A 22,135-nucleotide genomic window follows, 5' to 3' on the forward strand; every position below is an offset into this window, starting at 1 on the left:
ATCACTCTCACATACATAGAGTGAATGATCAGCATGAGCTCTCCTAAAACCAATACTGACAAGATACTTGGCAATCCTGTCATACCATGCTCTAGAGCCCTGCTTCAAACCATACAAAGCTTTGAGAAGTCTGCATACATAATCTGGGTAACCTGGATCGACATAACCAGGTGGCTGATCCATATACACTTCCTCTTGCAACTCACCATTCAAGAAGGCATTCTTTACATCCATTTGATGCATAATCCATCCTCTAGATGCAGCCACTGCTATGACAGCTCTCACTGTCGTCATCTTTGCCACTGGAGCAAAGGTCTCCTCATAGTCTATGCCATACGTTTGTGCATAACCCTTTGCGACCAGCCTTGCCTTGTGACGCTCAATGTTACCATCAGCCTTATGCTTGGTTTTATACACCCATTTACAGCCAATAGCTTTCTTGCCACTTGGCAATGGCACCAACTCCCATGTGTTGTTTGCTTCCAATGCAGCCATCTCTTCATTCATTGCATCATCCCAATGCACATTTCCAACTGCATCCTCAAAACATGTGGGCTCCACATCCTGTATCACCTTAGCCATGTAGGCTTGGTGATGCGCTAGATACCCATCATAAGTCAATTTATGAACTGGATTTCTGACTCTATTAGATCTGCGCGGTCCTGGGTCACTCCTTTTCCCTCTAGCATCTTCTTGTACTTTCCTTACACCAGATGTCCTGACAGCCAGAATTCCAAATTCCTCATCAAGACTTTGTTCAGAACCATCTGAATCCATGTCTACATGTGAAAAACCTGATGATGCATCAGCCATAAGATCAACCTTTTCCTTTCCTTTTCGTGATACATTCCCTGTACCTGTTGGTGGAGTAACCTGCGTACGTAGTCTACCATTCCATGGTTTCTCAACAGAGCCACGAGAAGAGGACTCTTGTGGTCCACTCAAAACCTGTGACTGTGGCCTCACATTTTGTACAACCACATCATCTTTTACATCAGCCCCAATAGTGCCATGTGCATTACTGTACCAGCTGCTCATCTCATCAAAGACTATATCTCTGCTCACTCGTAATTCTCGTGTAGTAGGATTGTAGCACCTGTACCCCTTTTGTTCAAGGGAATATCCCACAAGAATACATTTCTCTGCTTTAGGATCCAATTTCCTACGCAACTCATCTGGTACATGCACGTAAGCTATGCAGCCAAACACTTTCAAGTGTGCCAAATCAGGCTTTGTACCTGTAAACTTTTCCTCAGGTGTTACATCATGCACCGCAGCTGTAGGTGTCCTGTTCATAATGTACACAGCTGTATTTACAGCTTCAGCCCAGAAATGATGAGGCATGTTCTTCTCATTCATCAATGCACGTGCAACCTCTGCAATGTGCCTGTTTTTCCTTTCTGCGACCCCATTCTGCTGTGGAGTATATCTGCATGTAAACTGCCTGTGTATACCATGCATTCGCAGAAAATCTGAAAAATCATTGGAGAAGTACTCTCCCCCTCCATCTGACCTCAATGTCTTGATTTGCATATCTGTCTCCTTCTCAATCATGACTTTGAAGTCTTGAAAGTGACCAAACACTTCACTTTTGTTACGCATGAAGTAGACCCATACTTTCCTTGTATGGTCATCAATGAAAGAGACATAATACCTGCAACCATGTATACTTGCAGTATCGGTTGGACCCCAAACATCTGTGTGCACCACCTCAAGTGGCTTTTTACATACATTGCGCTCATGTGGAAATGAGCCCTTTGACTGTTTTCCAAACTGGCATGCTGCACACACTTTATGCATACCATCCACCTTGAATTTGGGCAAACCTTTTACAATCTGTTTTGATTGCATGCTGCGCAATCTCTGCTCATTGACATGGCCAATGCTTTTGTGCCAAATGTCAACATCAGCCACAACACCTGTGCCCTGTGCAAATAATGCAGCTTTTACCTCAGGCATGTCTACATTCAGCGTAAACATTCTGCCCACACATTTGCCCTCTGTGATCAGCTTACAGCCATTCTGGAAATCTTCTACATAACAGCCATTTGGATTGAAGCGAACCTGCAAACCCTGCTCAACCATTTGTCCAACAGAAACAAGATTCTTTGTAATGTTTGGGACATGAAGTACATCTGGTAAGTACTTTGATTTCCCACTCTTCGTATTTAGAGGTATGTCCCCTACATGAGCAATGGGGTGAGCTGTGTCATCTCCTGTCTGCACATAGCCTGACACATCTGGTTTGCGCATATCTCTAAACCACTCTCCACGAGACGTCATGTGATTAGAGGCACCTGAATCCACATACCAAACATCATCTTGGGTGGAATTCTCTGCAGTCATTGTATTCATTACATGTTGCATAACAAACATGCGCTCGTTTTTGCTGTCATCTGCATCTCTGCTAGTAGATGCATAGTTGCCCTGTTCTCTCTTTCTACTTGCTTTTCCCTTTGGACAGTCACGTGACATGTGACCTCTTTCACCACAAGTCCAACATTCTCTACTATCTGGAGTATGTTGCTGCCTGCTTGATCCTGCACCACGACCTCTTTGACTCCCCCTGCCTTGAGACTGGTTTCCCCTGCCACCTGTATTGTTTTGATTTGATTGACCTTCCAGAAATTGGCCCCTGCAACCCCTTGGGCCTCGACCACGACCTCTACCTCTACCTCTGTTGGAGTTAGAATAGAAGGCCTGTTCAGAATTATTTCTGCCATGAGAAGAAGATGTGTCAAGGTTCTTCTCCTCAAGAATAAGCATAGAAATCAAATCTTGGAACACGGGGATGTCGTCTCTTGTATTCATGGAAGACCGAAAATGTACATACTCATCTCCTAGACCATCCAAGCATGCATGGACAATGTCATCGTCTTCCACTGAGACTTTAATAGATCCAAGAGCCTCAATGATACTCTTGATCTTCAAAGCATAATCATTGATGGAGAGGTTGTTCCTCTTAACCTGATTTAGCTCCGACTTTAGTTGAAGCTTCCTGGCCTTGGTGTTCACCTCGAACACTCTGCCTAAGTTTTTCCATGCAATGGCGGGGGTTTCAGCATCCTGTAGATAGCCCATCATGCCATCTGTGATGCTCATAGAAAGCCAATACATCACTTTGCTCTGGCCTTGTTGCCAGTCCCTCAAAGCTTTCCTTTGTTCTGCTGTAGCATTTGCCTCGGGAATCTCTGGTTCCTTTTCATTGTCTCCTTCTACATAGTCCCAATAACCTTTTCCTTTTAGGAAATTTGTTATTCTGAACTTCCATGCAGGGTAGTTATTTTTCTCAAGCTTCTCAGTAAGAATCTGACTGAAACCGTCAGACATCTTGAAGCACTAAGACAAAATAGCTGCAATCTGCAAAAACCTGCAAATCTGCTGAACCTGCTATCGTGGTACCTGTAACGCTTTCTACACTCAACGAGTGTCCACAATCAAGCGTACATACAACCACTATACTTGTACAGTAAATCTCTGTATACTGCACTTTGGAGACCTATTCAGAAAATTGTGCGAAAAACCCCTATTCGGCATCTGGTCGTGGATTGCGAACGAAGGGATTGTGATGCTCTTGCTCTCTTAGCCTCTCTTGCCTGCACCAGGCTCTGATACCATGTAAAGAATGAGGATGTAAGAGAGCTACACAAGACAAGCACAAAGCACACAGAGATGGAAAGCTTCTTCTTCTTCTTCACAGAAAAGAGAGTACAAAATGACTAAGTGCTAAAGCTGAAAAGTAGCACATATGTACATGCGGTCACTAAGTGTGAACTCGCTAGAAGCGTACTAGGCTGGCACTATAAGTGTAGTCCAGCTGTAGAATCACTGGCAGAGATCCTCCGTGTCGGTCACCTAACGCGCCAGTGAGTAAATGCCGTAAGCGGCTAAGACCCGTAGTGGATGCCAGCTCAAGGTGTAGAGCTCGACATCTCGACAAGAGGGAATACCCACTTGCCCACTCCACACAGAGACACACACACACACATACCCACCCAAAAAACTCAGCTCAAAAGAGGAGAACTTATGATAATTAGGTACAAATGAGCTTGGGCCAACACCAAGGGGCAAACAACTCTCACAATATGGGTAAAAGATACCAGATACAATCACAAATTGGAGCAGAGGCTTCACTCATCGGAGAAGATTACACAGAAAAACAGTAGAAAAAGAGTGAGGAATTTGGCAAAATGGACAGCGCCATCGCGTCCGGAACAGCCCAAAACCCCAATCTACAATGTCAAAATGCTCAAATCCGACCTCCGATGAGCAGTTTACGGCCAAAACAGGCTCCAAAAACCCTAAAAACACACCTGTGGCTGTTTCTCCTCTCTTCTCCACGTTTTTTCTGGTCTTCTCTCAGTTTTTTCAGTTCCCACACTTAGCTTTATTAGTTGGGCACACATGGCCTTTTAGATGACCCCAAACGGACCCTGAACAGGCCAAAAACTGACCTCGCAGTGCATAGTTGTCACCTTTTTGCATCATCCGCACACCTGGCACTCAGTTTTTCCAAATAATGCATCCCGCAACCACGTGAAGTGGCCCCAAAAAGTAGTCCTCATGATGACCTTTCTGCATAAGTATCACAAGAAAACACCCACGTCGTGTCCATACTTCTCCGCGTGCAAGTATTGACCCCGTTCGACCTCCTGACGCCACTCGATGCCATCTGATGCACCTGCTTACCTCATGTCGTCGGCCCGCGGATAGCTTCCTCGAGAATTTTTACACGCTACCAACTCCTCCTTATTGTAGAAAAACACAGTGGTACTGGTAATAGTGAAAATCGATGCACTATGTACACCCTGTCCTACCTGTACACTGGGCCCCACGTAACCACCTGGCTCTGAAAAATGGGCAATTCTTTATTTGATTCACCATGCATGTATATGTACATATGCGCAATCGCTTGCTCCAAAAAATTCATGACAACGTTAATCAATTTCATTCTTTGTGTCTGAGGAGGCTATGTATGCATTTGCATAAGCTGCCTGATCATAAGCTGCCACAATTTCTCTTCAGGTTCATTGTGATGCAACAATTGCGTTTCCTTTGTTAGTCTCTCAAACCTTTGCGCAAAGAGTGACCAAGACTTGAGAGGTTTGCAATGGTGAACCTTACAGTCTGCCAAAACTAAGATTTATGCGCGTCATGTATGCTGGACACCCCTACCTAAAACTTTTGGGAAATTCAGAGACTGGATTTGAACGACTCCATTGAGAAATAATGGTGTGTTTGCCTCAGGGATTTTCGTGACATTGAAGCAGAAACCGAGTTTGGTGGACATCTCTTTAACCTAGTAAATGTAATGCAAAACTGCGGCATGAACCTGGGACTTGGGTCTACTCATCTTGTCTGTTCTTATAGTGTGGGTGCATGAGTCAGTGCTCGTGTGTGGAGGCACGTGCAAGCACAACTGCGGAGGCATGTTTTGAGGAGGTCAGTAGGGCAAAAGCAAGGGGTTTCTGTCTGTTAAAAACTAGTTTAGTAACCAAACAGGGACGCTTCCGTGTCTGTTTTGCAAGGTTTTGCAAAAAATGGCATGTGTAAAAACATAGGGTTCTCAATAGATGAAAATTATTTTATAAAGCTGATTGAAATCTGAAGATAGCCCTCACAAAATTGAGAATTGGTCCAGTATTGAATCAACATCTAAAGACGTTCAATGGGCATTTATAACACAAAATGCTGAGTAGTGGGTGCTGTAACACCCAACTTAAGTTGGGTAGTTGGTTATATGCTGGCTTTGTGAACCCTCTTATGTAGGGAGTCTTGTTTGTGGTCAGATTGCGCAGGAATTCACCTGCATATTTCAAAGCTCCCCTTGAACTGAATGAATTTGCCACAATGATTAAATGTGGCAATTTCTCTGCAAAACCCCTCAGATTTTTCTGGTTATGTGCGGAATCACCTTGCAGTGCACACCATTTGTGTGTGTGTTTTTACAAACAAAATGCAAAAAAACACCCCAAAAGCAGGGCGCGCCGGCACGGCCTGCTTTTGGGGTGTTTTTTTGCATTATGTCTTCATTCTCTATGTCTGAGGAGGCTATGTATGCATTTGCATAACCTGAGGGGGCAGCTTATGATCGGGCCACTTTGTAGTGCAACCAATTGAACAAGGCCTTATGGTTAATAATACAGTCCTAATGACAGTTTTTGGTATGAATTGTGAAAGATCTTGTGAGAAATAAATAGTATCTGAGTGTAAAAGAATCGGTGTAATGGTTGATACAAGCATCCAAACACCATCATTAGCATATATTTTGGTCCCTGACTGTCATGTGCATGTCGTCCTTGAGTGGCACATGCACACATCTTGCTAACTCAAGGACACCTCAGGTAAGAGTAGACAAGCCTAGGGGATTAAGTCCAACACTTTTATGAGCCTTTCCGAAGGACCTGCATGACCGGAATAGTCCATTAGTTAAGTACACAACCCTTTTTGCAAGGCAGTTTAGTACTGACCATAGCCGAAGTTGTTATGCATAACCGGGCTTCCGGCTAGGACATGTAGACTAGGTCAACATGCAGACTAGGACATGTAGATGCTGAGATTTTAGTTTCTATTTTTCTTTTTCTTTTTAAATTAAATTAGAAGAAGATCAGATGCTACACCATACCAGGATGCCAGACATACAAAAGTGGGATTTGATGAGCAGAGCGCATCAAAAGCATTTCATTTAAATTGCATTATTTTTTACTTCCAAACTATGCCTAAAATTGGATGGTTATCAGATAAGGCCATCCAGATAAGCTTACGCCACAATATAGGTCGGACAGGCTGCAGGCTTCTGTAGCAGAAGTTTTGAATTGGGTCTCTATGATGAGGTCAAGTAGGCCCCCAAGCCTTTTCTGATGTGCATTCTTAGAAAGAACTCCAGTTTACCTTCAGAGAAGCTAGGCATGAGACTGCGCATCCAATGGTGGCAAGATCTTTCACCACATTATAGTGTTATAGTGGCTTGCACACTTCCATCAAATTGATGATGACAACAACAGGGTTTCCATAAGGGCATCTGAAGACAAGCCACCATCGTTTTCAGGTGTTGAAAGCAATGTGATGCTATCTCAGACAAGTGTGAGGTTACACCCTCAATACTGGAATGCAAGTATGTGCAATCAGTCATGGTGCCTCCACACTACTCTAAGCATGCTTAGTTTCTCTTCCTCCAAAGTTGTGGCCTTGTAAGTTGAGAACGAGTGTTTCTTCAAGGAAGAGGCTAATCTTCTTTTTTTGTGGTTATTAGCAGTGGCAAAATGAAATCCATCTTTCTTTAAGCACTGCTCTTGAATATTGTATGTGCTTGCAAATTTCTATGAATCGTGCAACGCATTGATTTGGTTTCAAAATTCAGTATGTGTCCATGTTTGTATTATACGTTTGAAAATGTAGTTCAAGGATAAGTTGGTTTAAGGCGGTAGAATGCTTAAGTTGCGAGTATAAATGGCATGCAAATTGCCAAAAAACACCTCAAAGCAGGCCGCGTCGGCACGGCCTGCTTTTGGGGTGTTTTTTTCAATTTGTTTTTTTTAAATTTGGGATGGTTTTCTAACAAAGACTTTTTTATTTGTTTCTCTTTGCAGTCTTATAGCTGCAACAAATTAGTCATGAAAATTAGAAAAGGATTGCATTTGGCCAATTTAAGTTGCGAGTATAAATGGCATGCAAATTGCAAAAAAACACCTCAAAAGCAGGCCACGTCGGCACGGCCTGCTTTTGGGGTGTTTTTTTCAATTTGTTTTTTTTTAATTTTGGGATGCTTTTCTAACAAAGACTTGTTTATTTGTTTCTCTTTGCAGTCCTCCGGCTGTTGGAGGGGGTCATAAGCGATTGAGGAAAACCAGAGGTTCATCTCAACTTAATGTAGACTCAATGCAAGAGGAGAGTCAAGATGACATAAGCAGAGTGTTGGAGCAAAATGATGTTGAGGAAGAGGTTGAGAGCCAAACTCTGGATGCTTCAGGGGTTGCTCAATAAGAGGCAAGTATGATGATTGTCCCTTATGTTGTTTGGCCAGAGGTACCATCTGTAGAGCCATCCAATGAAGAGAACAAGATTTACATGGATATGGGAGAGGACATTCTTCAGAAAACAAGGATGTTCAGCTGTCACCATTGTCCACCCATTCCTCTTTGTAGACTAATTTCTTATGCAAGGGTTAGGGGTCTTCGTGATGATCTTTCGGGCTTGAAAATAGCATTTGCTAGAGAGGGTTATGTGGCAGAGAAAGGAGCATTTATTGTTTCCATTTGGACGAGGGACAAAGAAGTTTCAATTGTGGATGCAGCAATACAGAGGGATTGGGATCCTATTTGGCATGAGGTTAACAAAGAGTTTGAAGCTGACCTCGTTCTGAAACCTGAAATTCAGGAACTACTGGGTCACATGTTCTATGTTTGGGAAGGCAACCATCGTACCGTGGCATGGACATCTGCTATTAAAGAAAGCTTCAAAGAAACAAAATTGAAGCATTGTCGTGTGCTTTGTACTATTATTGACCCTACCAGGGTTAGTGAGATTGCACTTCTTACAAGTTTACAGAGGATGAACTAGTGAGTCTCCTTCCTTATCTTTTTGGTTATGATAGTTCTCAAGTTTATTTATGTTTATGTGAATTTTTCTTGCTTTTGAACATTTAGTTTGAATACACATGCCTTGGTGACCACAACATTGAGGGATGAACTAGAAAATTGTGCAAATATTTGTTCTGCTGATCATGGGGAGTACCTAAAAGACCTACCTGAGAGAGATAGAATGTTGATTGCACGTATCAAAAAGAAGAGTACCAAGGGTGTTGAGCCCTGGTATCCTCTTACACGTAGTGATGGGAGCAAGCGAACCCCGAACCCCCGACGGCCTCTAAAACACCGGGGACCAAATGGCGCGCCTCGAGCCTGTCATGGTAAAGCAAACAGGGGGCACCACCTAGCTTGAGCGGCTAGGACGCAAACAACACAACACCATAACAAAATTTTCATCCAAGAGAGATGGATGCTTGGGAGTAATGATGAAGAGGAAGGGAAATGAGATCAAGTGAGAGAGAGAGAGAGAGAGAGAGAGAGAGAGAGAGAGAGAGAGTGAGGGAGGGAGGGGGTATAGCGGCTTAGTACTTAGGCACCACAGAAGGATGGCGAATCCGCACACCCTTCACACATACACAAGCTCACTCCAAACACAAGACTAGGTGGCGATTCCGCACACCTCACATGGGCAAAACATTGCAAGAAAACATACTCACAAAACCTCAAGCTTTATTTAGAGAGTAAGGCGATGAAATGGGGAGCTTAGGGTAGGGGAATGAGAAGGGAGAGAGTGGTAGAGCACATGGCGGATAGGTGGGAGTTGATGGCGAAGACTCGCACGAGGGTTATGGCCATCATCCTTCATTTAGCTGCCCTTCATCTTCCATAGCCCAAGGGTGTAGAGGTCATGCTCAAGACGAGCATGGTGATTGCGGTGATGGTGATGGTGTGGATGTGTGTGTATGCACTAGACACACACAGTGCATAGTGTATTCTTTGGTGATGTTGTGTGTGTCTTTAGTGTGATGGTGACTCCTCTTTATATAGGGGAGGAGAGGGGGAGAAATTCTAGAATTTAGAAATAAAGAAATCATTATCTACATAGGCCATGTGACTGTGGGCCCCACTTCTCTGGCTGTGTGTATATGTGCCAAAACAGCAATCTCATGAGAGAGAGACTAAGAGAGAGAGATGGGTTGATGAAAAAAAGTGAGAGGTGACATGGAGAATAAAGTAATTACAAGAGGGGAGAGAGGGGAGTGTGTTTAGAGGTGAATTTGTGTGCAGATGTTGAGGCGGTCTGGGGCGGGCAACAAGAAGAGAAACCTCTAGACACCCTTCAAGGCTCCTGTGCTGCTCAATGGGGCTGGGGCACAACACAACACAAACCAAAACAACAAACCCACAGCCAAATCCCAACTGCACAAGGGGCACCACCTAGTTTAAGAGCGAACTAGGACGCAAAAGAGGAGAATCGTTAGAGCAACCCACAAACAAGCAAGGAATTTACACTAACCCTAACACCAATGGAACACTCTCACACACTAAAACACGAGAGAGAGAGAGAGAGAGAGAGAGAGAGAGAGAGAGAGAGAGAGAGAGAGAGAGAGAGAGAGAGAGAGAGAGAGCTCGGGCTGCTTTGAAACGTATCGGCAATGATCAAGCAAACACAACTATATATTTAAGAAGGAGAGAGAAAGGGGGAGGGGGTGCTTGTTGCATTAATACCTTCTTACAAATCTGTCATGACAAATCAAAGTGAGATTAGTATTTGTTCAACATAGCTTGCGTAAATTTCACCACAACACATCACAAGAAAAGCCACCCCAATCACTGTCTTAAGGCCAGGGGAGTCCTCTCCACCCTGTCGCCCTCTTACAGTATGTGGAATTTATGGCTAGATTGATGACAACACCAGAGACAAGCTATCAAGAACTTAACAAAAAACACCAAGACACTTACGCATCATTGTTGTCCATTACTTCACGTTGGAAGGGAGACAAAGTATCCAAGCTTAGTCCAAATCCACCCTCCTTGATTCAGCAAATGTTGGGCTTACACTGGTAGGAGAAATGATAGATTTCCTACTCTCAATTGAATGATCACTCTCTCTCTTACAATGGCATAGAGTTCCCTTGCTAATCCCCTATTACAACACATGCACATGCATAAGACAATGAACTTCCACTCAAGAGCTCTTTCTAAAGAGGTTGAGCTTGGCTTCTCAAGCTATAGCATAGTGCTCTTGCTTATGGCTCCCCCTTTTGTGCTAGCTACACCCTCCTTTTATAGAAATTTTGAAGGCTAGGGTTACTCCTCTAACCATGGTTGGGTTAGATTTTCAGCAATTTATCTAATTTCTTTTGCTTGGAATTATCAAGAAGTTGGTGGGGAAAGAGAGAGGAGAGAAATGGAGGTGATAGGACTTTTCATAGTGGGTTAGTGTTAGTAGAGTTAGTATTAATTTACAAATGGAATTGGATATTTACAATGGGAGTATCCATGTAGGATACAAATAAGGAAGAAAAACTCTTAAGAGGTAAGAAAAGGTGGATTTCTTACAAGGTTGATGCTCCAAGTGTCTTGAGTAGGGCCAATTTTGATGCTTGTTGACGGTCCACTAGCTTTGACGGTACATTTTTTCTCCACTCTTGACCTTCCTTGAGAGACAAGGTAATTGAAGCTGAGTAATCAACCACCATGATGCTGTCTTTTAAGAGAAGAGGCTGAATTTTGTGGTTTTTTTGATAGATATTGGTAAATTGGAGGAGGAAAAATGAGACTAGGTGGTCAATTTTGGAATAGAATTGTGTGTGGGAGGTATGAGTTCACCATGGTTTCTCTTATTCTTCAAGGTTGAGGAGAAGGTGAGTAGGGTGCAGAGAGGAGTGGTGAGAGAGGTGGGGATGATGAGTGGAGAAGTGTGTGTGAAAGAGGAAAATGATAAAGTGGAAGAGAGAGTGTGGCTGCATAACATGGGAAAACTGGGGTCCACTAATAAAATCATAGCTCACAGCTCGTAGCTCAAAAAAATATGAAAAAATTTGAGGCAAAAGTTCAGCCCAGGAGCTACATTTTTTGTTTGTATCACCTTTTCAAATTTGGAGAGCAAGTGAACTTTAAAAATTCAGCAAAACTGACCGTTTTTTTCCACTGCGTAAGGTCCTTGTGGGGTCCTTCTTTGGATGATTCTTTTGAATACCTCCAAGAGTGAGCCCTCCATAGTGCATGTAGGCATGCCACCTATCCTTGACCTTATTTGGTAGGTCTATAATTGAAGATATTGTTGAGATTATGATATAAGTGAATAGTACAACTAAGAAAATCAAATATTGAGGGGTCTAAAAAATATGTACATGTCAAATATAAATAATATAAGTGGAAAAAATATAAAGGGGTCAAAAGAAATCTCTCTCATTATGAGGCTACCATAAAAAGATAAATATTTTTGGTGTTCTAATTTTTTAGAAAAAAAAACAAAATAGATGTAGGAAGGGAAAAATCACAATAGTGAAAAAAATATACACATAAATAAAGCTAGTCTTTTTGGATTTCTGTTGGGGTGGAGTTACACAAAATATAAGAGAAGCTTACATGAAAATATTTCTATATAGAATAAAGAGTATGAAAAATGGTAAGAAAAATTGTGGTAATGGTGAGGCAATGTACAGAGCATAAATAACACACACCTAGGTAGAAATATCTAAATAAATACCAAAATAATTATGAAAAAATCTTTTATTTAGGCCCTATATACAAAGAAATATTTACATACGCATGGGCCATAATATACTTATATTTTTTATTTTTTTGGCTCAACTAGCCCAATGACTAGCTAATTGAGGGTTTTTTATTTCAGTAAGGAGATATGGGAAAAAGTCCCCTAACTCACACTCACCTATATACAGTGAAAGGGTGAGGGTAACCACAGTGTTTGAGTGATTTGATAGGGTGAGGTAGCTTACTATGGCAATTATGGAAAGCCAAAAAACGGCTATCAATGTGTGTGAACACAAGAAAAATCAGGTAACCACCGGGTGGGGATGGGTCTGTGGACACCTTTTTCAGTGAAACTGGGTGTGTGTGAGTGTGGGGGAGGTTATTTAGCTACAAGACAAGAGACATGGCACCCTTTAGAGAGAGGGGGGTGTATTTGGGTCATGGGATATGATAGGAGAGAGAAAGCGGGTGTGGGGTATACTATTTTGGAAGATAGGATAAGTTGCATGTGAGTTAGAGTGCATTATTGGTGAGTTAGAATGCATTATTCGTGAGAGGTGGGGTAGCTTGAGGGGAGAGAGAAAGGAGAAAGGACAAGGGGAAGAGAGAGGGGGTTGACCTTTTGAGTGGAGGAGAGGAAAAGGGACACACGGCGGGGCAACAGTGAAGAAAAAGGAGGCAAGGTGGGGATGGGCTGCTTCGGAGGCATGAGGTGGCCTATTTTACCTTTCTCATATATTTACATAATCATACTTTATTTTTTTCTTACTTTTCCAATGCCTTTTATCACTCCCTCCCTAAGAGGAGGTTTCCATGGGGTGGGAACGAGAGAAGAGGGGTATGGGAGCTTGGCTTGTGAAAAGCCCCCATCATTAGCCCTCCCCTTTTGGCTAGAGGCATTCATGCCTCTAGCTCATCTGTTTCTTCTTCCGCTTAGCTGTAGGATCCGATATTGAGTTTCCTTCTGAACTAGCCATTCCATTTGGCCATTGGTGGGATTTTTGGGATATTCATGAATCTGTAATAGGTCTGGGTGATAGCTTGTTCCTTGGAATAGTGTCGGTTGATTAAAGGGGAAGCCCATGGCTTCCAGAATTTTGTGCCAGTGTCCTCCTAGATCCCAAGTGAAAAATAGAATCATTGTCTGCAGTGTCCGAACAATAAAATTTTCATGCCAAATTGGACCAAATTTGTAACCACCAGTAGCGAGAGGGGAAATGAGCATCTTGGCTCCTGCAAAGACAGAACTGAAAATTATGATTCCCAAGAGTGTACCAAGAATCCACCATATATGGCCGCTTTGTTGGTGTGGTGAGCTCAAGTTTTCTTCAGAATCTTGCTTACTGCCATGACTAGAAAAAACTGCAAGCATATCATGCTTCTTTTGGGTGTGCTCTAACATGTTAGCTTCCTTTACTGATGCTAATAGCAAGCCACCTACCTTGCGGCTTAAATACAAGCGTAATCCACTTACCTTTCTCCAAAGAGAGGATGCACTATTTGTAAAAAATTGTACCAAATTGCGAATGAGGTCTTCATTATTGCATTCTATCAGGATTTTGTCTATCCATGGCTCCTTTGCTCTTATCTCCATGCTGATCTTCTCTCTATATGTTATAGCGGCTAGCCATAGCCATAGGTCTGATGCATCCCATGCAAACACAATGCTGTGTTGTGGAGGAGTTTGGAACATCCTTAAAAGGTTGGAAACATATTGATCATCAAACTTACTCTGAACACCCTCACATAAACTGGAGGCATTACCCATGTCCAAGTTTATAACGCCCTTCAGTAGACTAGAGGCATTACCCATCTCCAAGTCTATAACACTACACAATAAAGTCTTGCTCGGCTGCCAAGCCTCTGGAGCAATAGCCAACTCCAAACCTTCAGTCATACTTACCTCTTCGTTATGGTCCTCAAGTGAAACTGCCTTGATGCAAGATTCCTTTAGCTTGCTACATTGTCGTGGGTCCATTCTGGTGCACAGGCTTCCGTTTTCAAAGCCCTCCTCTTTGCTTGATATGTTGTCCATCTTCTGCAAAGCCTTGCTAGCAGGCTGGTTTTCCTCTTCTCTTGTATCTTTCATGACCTTTGCATTCCTCTTACTCTGACGAGGCCTAATTAACACTTTACACCTTCTTACCCTTAACGCCCAATGTTGTCGATTCATCGCTTTGGTGCCTATTTCATTCAAGGTTAAAGATGTACTCACATTTGTAACACAATTTTCTTGACTTACCTCCCCCACCTGGGTAGCATCTTTTGATTCTTTAACCTCTTGTTCCACTGCATGAGTTCTTTGAATAGTCTTCTTACTTGATCCTTCTTCTGTTACACTCATCTTGACCTCTTCTACAAGACCAATGATACTTGGTGTGCGGGTACCAATTGGTGGTGGGCGTAGGATGATTGTAAGTGGTGATTGTGGCGGACGTAGAATTTGTGTTGGTGTGGCTAGTGCTCGGGGTGGGGATGTTCTTTCTCTAGGGGGTGACAATTGGTTCCTCCTACCTCCTCTATTATAGTTTTGTTGTGGTTTGGGACAGTAGTACATACCGTGACCATCTTCTCCATAGTTGTAGTACTGATACTCCCTATTTTGTCGTCGTGCTCTTCCAGGGTCTTGATCTCTTTCTTGACTCCTCCCTTGCTGTATTAAGTGGACAGACAAACTCTGCAATTGGTCAGTAATATGGGCCAACATATCTTTTTGGTCACCTCTTACCCCAAGAGCCGGTGGTGGTGGTGGAATGGTGGTTGTCATAGTTGCTGGTCGACGCGATGTTCCTGCTTCTATTGACTCGGTTTCTTTGGCTTTCATTCGCAGCTTCTTGTCCTTAAGGCGAGAAATCTCAACGGCTAACTCGTACGTAGCCGGGAATCTACCTTTCACCTTCTCCTTGAGAAACAGCCATAAGCCATGCGTGAACCGATCTTTTTTTAGGAAATCGGTTGCAGCTTCCCCCCTTGCCAGTGACTCAACCCACCGTTCCCACAAATCCACAAATTTGGACTCATAGGTGGCATATTCTAAAAGACCCTCCTACTTCAAGTCTCTCAACTTGTCCCACAACTTTTTTGAAGTGGTACTTCCCCCAAAGCGCCTCTTAAAAGCGGTTTTTAAGGGTTCCCAGTCATCCTTGGTTTCTTGTGGAAGTGCATTGTACCATGATCTAGCTTCTAGCTTCATGAGATGCTTAAAGATTCTAACCCGGGATTCATCCGTATCTTTGTTGATCACTACACATGCTACTTCAAAGTCATCTAGGAAGTCTGTTACCAAATCCTCCCCCTTCTTTCCTTTAAATGTTGGAAATGCTACACTTGCCATGATTACTGAGAGAGAGCTAGAAAAACACACTGCTTAACTTGCAAAAGTTTTTTTCTTCTTTACAAGGAGGCGTGTATACCCTCTTATACTAGGACATAGATTAAAACTTCAAACGGTACATTGCCTTGTACCAAAGGTAAGACAAATGGCTGATCTGATGCCAGAACCTCAAAAAACCGCTCCCCACCCAGCATGGTGTCAATGACGTGCTCGTAGTGAGCCTTCAAGTTCAGTATTACCTTGAGTGAGCGTACACGTGTTGGTATGTGTGATCTGTCTTGAGGTAGGTTGTACTGATTCATGTGAAGCTTAGAGGTGCTTAGTCACTGTCCAAGCTTGTGGGAGAGGGTGATGTTCTTTCCTGAAACAAACTGAGTAGATCCCTAGTTTCTCTAGTGAGAGTGTGAGCCAATGATTCCGTTATCTGTGGTGCAGCATCAGGTGCGACTTGGAAACTGACTGTGATAATTACCTCGGTGACTTGAGTTACCCGATTCTCAAAGTAGAATAGTGTTGATTCTCTATTGTGTAGAGCTCCTTCCATCTTGTTGTTGTTGGTTGGTTGTAGGTTGCGGACATTGTTTTGACCTTCTCCTTCTTCTTCTTGGCACTTGGCCTATGTATATCCACTGGGTTTGGCGTGTTGGTTGACTCTCCCACTGCAAATCAATTACTGTTACGCCTGGCACTCGACCTTCGATGGAGATGTGGAGCTCGTCTAGTTGTGCTTGGAGCTCTTCTTCTTCTGTCGTCCAATTAGCAAATCCTGCTAGCCATTCATCCATTCACAATAGTTTAGGGGTTTCAGTCTTGTAAACTGAAGGGTTTCATGAAAAGATCCTCAGTGGGGGCACCAAATGACGGGAGCAAAGCGAACCCCGAACCCCTGACGACCTCTAAAACACCGGGGACCGAATGGCGCGCCTCGAGCCTGTCATGGTAAAGCAAACAGGGGGCACCACCTAGCTTGAGCGGCTAGGACGCAAACAACACAACACCATAACAAAATTTTCATCCAAGAGAGATGGATGCTTGGGAGTAATGATGAAGAGGAAGGGAAATGAGATCAAGTGAGAGAGAGAGAGAGAGAGAGAGAGAGAGAGAGTGAGAGTGAGGGAGGGAGGGGGTATAGCGGCTTAGTACTTAGGCACCACAGAAGGATGGTGAATCCGCACACCCTTCACACATACACAAGCTCACTCCAAACACAAGACTAGGTGGCGATTCCGCACACCTCACATGGGCAAAACATTGCAAGAAAACATACTCACAAAACCTCAAGCTTTATTTAGAGAGTAAGGCGATGAAATGGGGAGCTTAGGGTAGGGGAATGAGAAGGGAGAGAGTGGTACAGAACATGGCGGATAGGTGGGAGTTGATGGCGAAGACTCGCACGAGGGTTATGGCCATCATCCTTCATTTAGCTACCCTTCATCTTCCATAGCCCAAGGGTGTAGAGGTCATGCTCAAGACGAGCATGGTGATTGCGGTGATGGTGATGGTGATGGTGTGGATGTGTATGTGTGCACTAGGCACACACAGTGCATAGTGTATTCTTTGGTGATGTTGTGTGTGTCTTTAGTGTGATGGTGACTCCTCTTTATATAGGGGAGGAGGGGGGGAGAAATTCTAGAATTTAGAAATAAAGAAATCATTATCTACATAGGCCATGTGACTGTGGGCCCCACTTGTCTGGCTGTGTGTATATGTGCCAGAACAGAAATCTCATGAGAGAGAGACTAAGAGAGAGAGATGGGTTGATGAAAAAAAGTGAGAGGTGACATGGAGAATAAAGTAATTACAAGAGGGGAGAGGGGGGAGTGTGTTCAGAGGTGAATCTATGTGCAGATGTGTGTGAACATAAGAAAAATCAGGTAACCACCGGGTGGGGATTGGTCTGTGGACACCTTTCAGTGAAACTGAGTGTGTGTGAGTGTGGGGGAGGTTATTTAGCTACAAGACAAGAGACATGGCGCCCTTTAGAGAGAGGGGGGGGTATTTGGGTCATGGGATATGATAGGAGAGAGAAAGCGGGTGTGGGGTATACTATTTTGGAAGATAGGATAAGTTGCATGTGAGTTAGAGTGAATTATTGGTGAGTTACAATGCATTATTCGTGAGAGGTGGGGTAGCTTGAGGTGAGAGAGAAAGGAGAAAGGACAAGCGGAAGAGAGAGGGGGTTGACCTTTTGAGTGGAGGAGAGAAAAAGGGACACACGGCCGGGCAATAGTGAAGAAAAAGGAGGCAAGGTGGGGATGGGCTGCTTCGCAGGCATGAGGTGGCCTATTTTACCTTTCTCTTATATTTACATAATCATACTTTATTTTTGTCTTACTTTTCCAATGCCTTTTATCACTCCCTCCCTAAGAGGAGGGTTCCATGGGGTGGGGACGAGAGAAGAGGGGTATGGGAGCTTGGCTTGTGAAAAGCCCCCATCAGTAGATATCTCGGAAAGCTAGTTTTTAATGTAAGTTTTAAGTAGCATATATTTCTAACATGAACTTAGTATTGCTATGCTTGTCACAATGGATTTGACTCCTTCCCTTGTTTTTCTAGGTGCAAATAAGTAAAGCACTAAACAAGAAGGTTGAAGAGGCAAGACTAAAAATGTCAGATGAAGATCTTCGATTGTTTGAAGAGAAGGAGAATGAAGAGTTGGCTTCAAGATATGGTGATAGGATTGGAAAGGTGAGTCTTTCTCAATGAACAACTATGTGTTTGTATTTACTTTTCTTATATAAATTATTGACTTCACTAAGTTAATTTTAGATCCTTAATATTGTCGATCCCAAGCATGGAGATACTTGGAGGTCAAAAGTATGGTCTCTCAAGTGGGGGCCAGAAAGTTTTTCAACGCTTGAGAAATTGAATTTATTGGCTTTATGTGATGTTCAAATGGAGTCAAAAATCTTTTGGTTGACTTTGTTGGAGGCAAACAAAGCAACAAAATCTATGTATGGCCTTGCACAAGGGGATCACCTTTATGGACAGTGAGTTCCTAATATTTTTGATGATTGTATAGATTGTATGGTTTGTAGGCTAACAAAAATAATACATGAATTTATGTTTTCTTCTTAAATTTGGCTTAGAAGAGAAGCTGTGCTTGAGAAGATATACCATAAAGCTACGGAGGTGTTGGTAGATTTTATGGATGTGCCGGGAGGGGTAATTGTTCCTCTTGATCTCTCCTTGTTTGACTTCTATGAAGAGGTGAAGATAGAGATGAGGACATATCTGTTTCCTCTTGAGGTTTGAGGAGAGCCAAAGGAGAAGAAGAGCAATGATAAACCTCTCAAGAAAGAGGATATGATATTGAAAGCTTCTATGAGGCTACTTTTTAGGTGAAGATGTGTGAATGAATTTACTTGATAGTTACTTTAATTTCATAACAAAGATAAAATCATGTCTTTGATAATTGTTTCATTGTCCATGATAGGTACTTTGTTTGCTTGCAAGGAAAAGGTCATGTGCCAAGTATTCCAGTTAGGGCAAAGCAATGGCTATTGACCCTGAATGAAGAGACTTGTATGTACCCACGTGCTATGCATCAACGTACACGATGGGAGCTTGACAATTGTCCATGGTGGATAGATCTTGAAGGAGGTCATGTTTTGAATAGAGAGAAGGAGCTCTATTCACAAATATCAACCATGGTTTCAAAAGAAGTGGACCAAAGAAAGAGTATGATAATTTGAAATTTTGTAGAAGTAAAATTTTGAATCATGTATCATGTATTTTTTGGTTTTCAATAATGTTTTGTTATTTATTCTATTGTTGTTTAGATAACAAAAAGAGAAGCATGTTGAGAAACAAAGGATTGATGTTGAAAGCCAAAAGTCCTTTGATATTTCTCATCATATGGAGGACCTAGAAACAGAGGATTGCATTTAAGGTTTGAATTTCAAGATCCAAATCTATTTTGATTCTTTAGTGAATTTTTAATAGTGTTTATATACACGCACACACATATATATACCTACTTACTTGCATACGTATACATAGATATATAAATGTCTGTTTATGCATGTAAGTACTTATATATATATATATATATATATATATATATATATATATATATATATATCATGTTTCTGCATACATTACTCTATTGTGTATGTCTCTCAAGTATCCAAGTTATGTCTTTGCACACATACACAGAGTCTCTCTCTCTCTCTCTCTCCCTCTCTCTCTCTCTCTCTCTCTCTCTCTCTCTTCTCTTATCTGTATGTGTTTTGAGAGGAAAACATATTGATATCATGCTCTTGTGATCCTGAAGCGAATACTCTAAAAGGTCAAAAGAGACTTTCCAAAAGGACTACACAATTTATTTATCTTGCAACGCATTATTTGGGATACATGCCTCATGTTGAGAATCCCAAAAGCATTGTAGTGGTTGGTGATTACATCACCATTGGGAAGGATTTTACGGGAGGAAGAAAAAATGATACCTTCTATAGTGTGCACGAGTTCATCAAGCAAAATAAGCCTTCAGGGGTTAATTACACAAAGAGGGGAAAGACTATGGATTGGGCAGCTGACTTCATTTTTCTTGACTTGCCATTTGGAGGCACTCAAGGTGGTGACGATCCTTGTCCCACCTGGGATTTTGTTTTTGAGGACCATGTGCGCTATGGGATTGCTTTGGCAGCATCTACTTTGGCAGATTTGGGATGGTTATTGGTGATGGCTTCTATGGCAGGTATTTGTTAAAGTTAATAGTTGTTAATATTTATGTTTATTTTGTATGTTTCTACTTATTGAAACTTTTCTAAGATGATGCAATTATATTATAGGTGATTTTACAATTGGGTGGATTGAGCGCTATGTTCGCGTTTACGATTTGGAGATAGTGAGACGAGTGGTTGTCATTCACCATTCTACATATGGATTCAAAGAGATTGGTGGTATTCGCAGAGATGTGAGTATAGTGATGATTATATTCTATTCAAATGCTCAAAACTACATGTGTTTCTTGAATTAAGGTTTAATTGGATATTATTATCTTTTGTTGCTAGTGTTCTACGTCAATGCTTTTTATGGTTCGACGTCGAGCTGCAGATCCTCCTATTTTCATTGCAGAGAGTACACATCTCATTGAGTCCTTCGGCATGCATCCTTTAGATACCCTCGCCTACCATTATCTTCTAGATGATTTGCGTGCTTTGGACCCTGTCGGGCAACAATGGCGTGGGGGACTAGAGAGGAGTCATACATTTTGAGCATGCTTTGTACACATGTACTGTCGTCGAGGTGGTGTGTGCATTGAGATGGGATGTGGTACTGCGCCTATTCTTAAGACATGCATGCACACTGGTAGAGTATGTGCATCTATCGATGTGGATACATTTTTTATGACCACGTATGTAGAGCCTCTCCTTTTGGCTTACATGCAACAGGGCAGCCATGATGATGTTACTAGGCCGCAAGCAGATGATGAGGTGGATCCACTTGCAGGTTTCAATCCGTATGACTAGTGAGGCCCTTGTCCCTTGAGACTAATACTATTATGGACTTCTTTCAAGTGTGGTTTGTTTTTATGTGATGTTTGGTTTATATTGCCATGTTTAATTATGCCCTTGTTTTGTCGCAGATTGACATTTATGTAAAACTCATGGGTTTTGGAACATAGCTTACTTCGGAAATGTTATGTTCTTGGATGTTATGTTGTTCATATGTTAATCTTCTCCCTTTGTATGAATTTTTTGGTATAGAAATTATTGCCAGCTATAGGTAAATAGTAGTATTCCAATATATGCTTATGTGTTGTTTGGCTTGTATTGCCATATTTGGATATGCTTTTGTTCTATCATGGTTGGTGACAATATATGGATTACTCAAGATTTAGGAAACACATTTTATATCGGAAATGTTATGTATTAGATGTTATATTTGAATATGTTAATATTTTTCCTTTGTATGGATTTCTTTATATGTATTAAGATTTCGTTTATTCCTTCCATGCAAAGTCAATTGCCCGTGTATGCCGAAGCAATGGCAAAGAGCATGTCTAGAGACAAACAATTCGACATGGAACGGGAAGAGCATTGCTACATTCAAAACCTTTACATTGATGATGAATGTGAATCATTGTAAATTATTGTTACATTTTGTTTCATTGATCGTACATAAAATCCTTATTTTCAGCTATAATCTGTGATGTCTTTTTTATAACGAAAATTTAGTATCCAAGAGTCTTCCATTTAAATGTGTATTGTTATTGTTGCAATCTTGCATTCTCTCTCTCTCTCTCTCTCTCTCTCTCTCTCTCTCTCTCTAGACATGAGATTAGGGTGTATATAAATAAACAATTGATTTAGGCATTCCATTTGTATTGATCAATGCAACACGTATCCTCTTGTAGGTAAAGTTCTCTATGTCCTTTTCAAGCACCAAAATTCATTGTTGTCAATATGTATTCAAGAACGTGATCTAATTTATAGCTTTGTAGTTTTCATGGATAACTGCATACAAGACCACCTTGTCTAATAGGAGTACCCTTCTGCGGAGTACCCTTCCGCCAAGACTTGATCGGAAACTAGGATCGCTCGGAAAA

At 42.0% G+C, this 22,135-nt stretch overlaps 1 protein-coding gene across 1 annotated transcript; it reads left to right on the forward strand.

Annotated features, from left to right (window-relative positions):
- Positions 1-7,878: 7,878 nt before the first annotated feature.
- LOC147451289 (uncharacterized) lies at positions 7,879-21,739 on the forward strand. Its single transcript, XM_086520596.1, has 16 exons — positions 7,879-7,990; positions 8,548-8,558; positions 8,646-8,664; positions 18,042-18,049; positions 18,139-18,148; positions 18,221-18,270; positions 18,352-18,572; positions 18,663-18,714; positions 18,880-18,923; positions 19,019-19,044; positions 19,376-19,474; positions 19,859-20,281; positions 20,376-20,391; positions 20,437-20,500; positions 20,598-20,692; positions 21,523-21,739. The coding sequence occupies exons 12-16, from the start codon at positions 19,939-19,941 to the stop codon at positions 21,737-21,739; spliced, it is 735 nt and encodes a 244-aa protein (XP_086376722.1). The 5' UTR covers positions 7,879-7,990; positions 8,548-8,558; positions 8,646-8,664; positions 18,042-18,049; positions 18,139-18,148; positions 18,221-18,270; positions 18,352-18,572; positions 18,663-18,714; positions 18,880-18,923; positions 19,019-19,044; positions 19,376-19,474; positions 19,859-19,938.
- The last annotated feature ends 396 nt before the right edge of the window (positions 21,740-22,135 follow it).

This window comes from Adiantum capillus-veneris, chromosome 9 (assembly GCF_014529385.1).
Source record: "Adiantum capillus-veneris isolate H3 chromosome 9, ASM1452938v2, whole genome shotgun sequence".
In the NCBI taxonomy this organism is placed as follows: Eukaryota; Viridiplantae; Streptophyta; class Polypodiopsida; order Polypodiales; family Pteridaceae; genus Adiantum; species Adiantum capillus-veneris.

Bases quoted from the DNA above. Each gene is read 5' to 3' on its own strand.
- LOC147451289 (XM_086520596.1), top strand. From the start codon at position 19,939: ATGCCTCATGTTGAGAATCCCAAAAGCATTGTAGTGGTTGGTGATTAC. The intron at 20,501-20,597 runs GTGAGTATAGTG...TTTTGTTGCTAG, and splicing joins TTGGTGGTATTCGCAGAGAT to TGTTCTACGTCAATGCTTTT. The intron at 20,693-21,522 runs GCATCCTTTAGA...ATATGTATTAAG, and splicing joins CTCATTGAGTCCTTCGGCAT to ATTTCGTTTATTCCTTCCAT.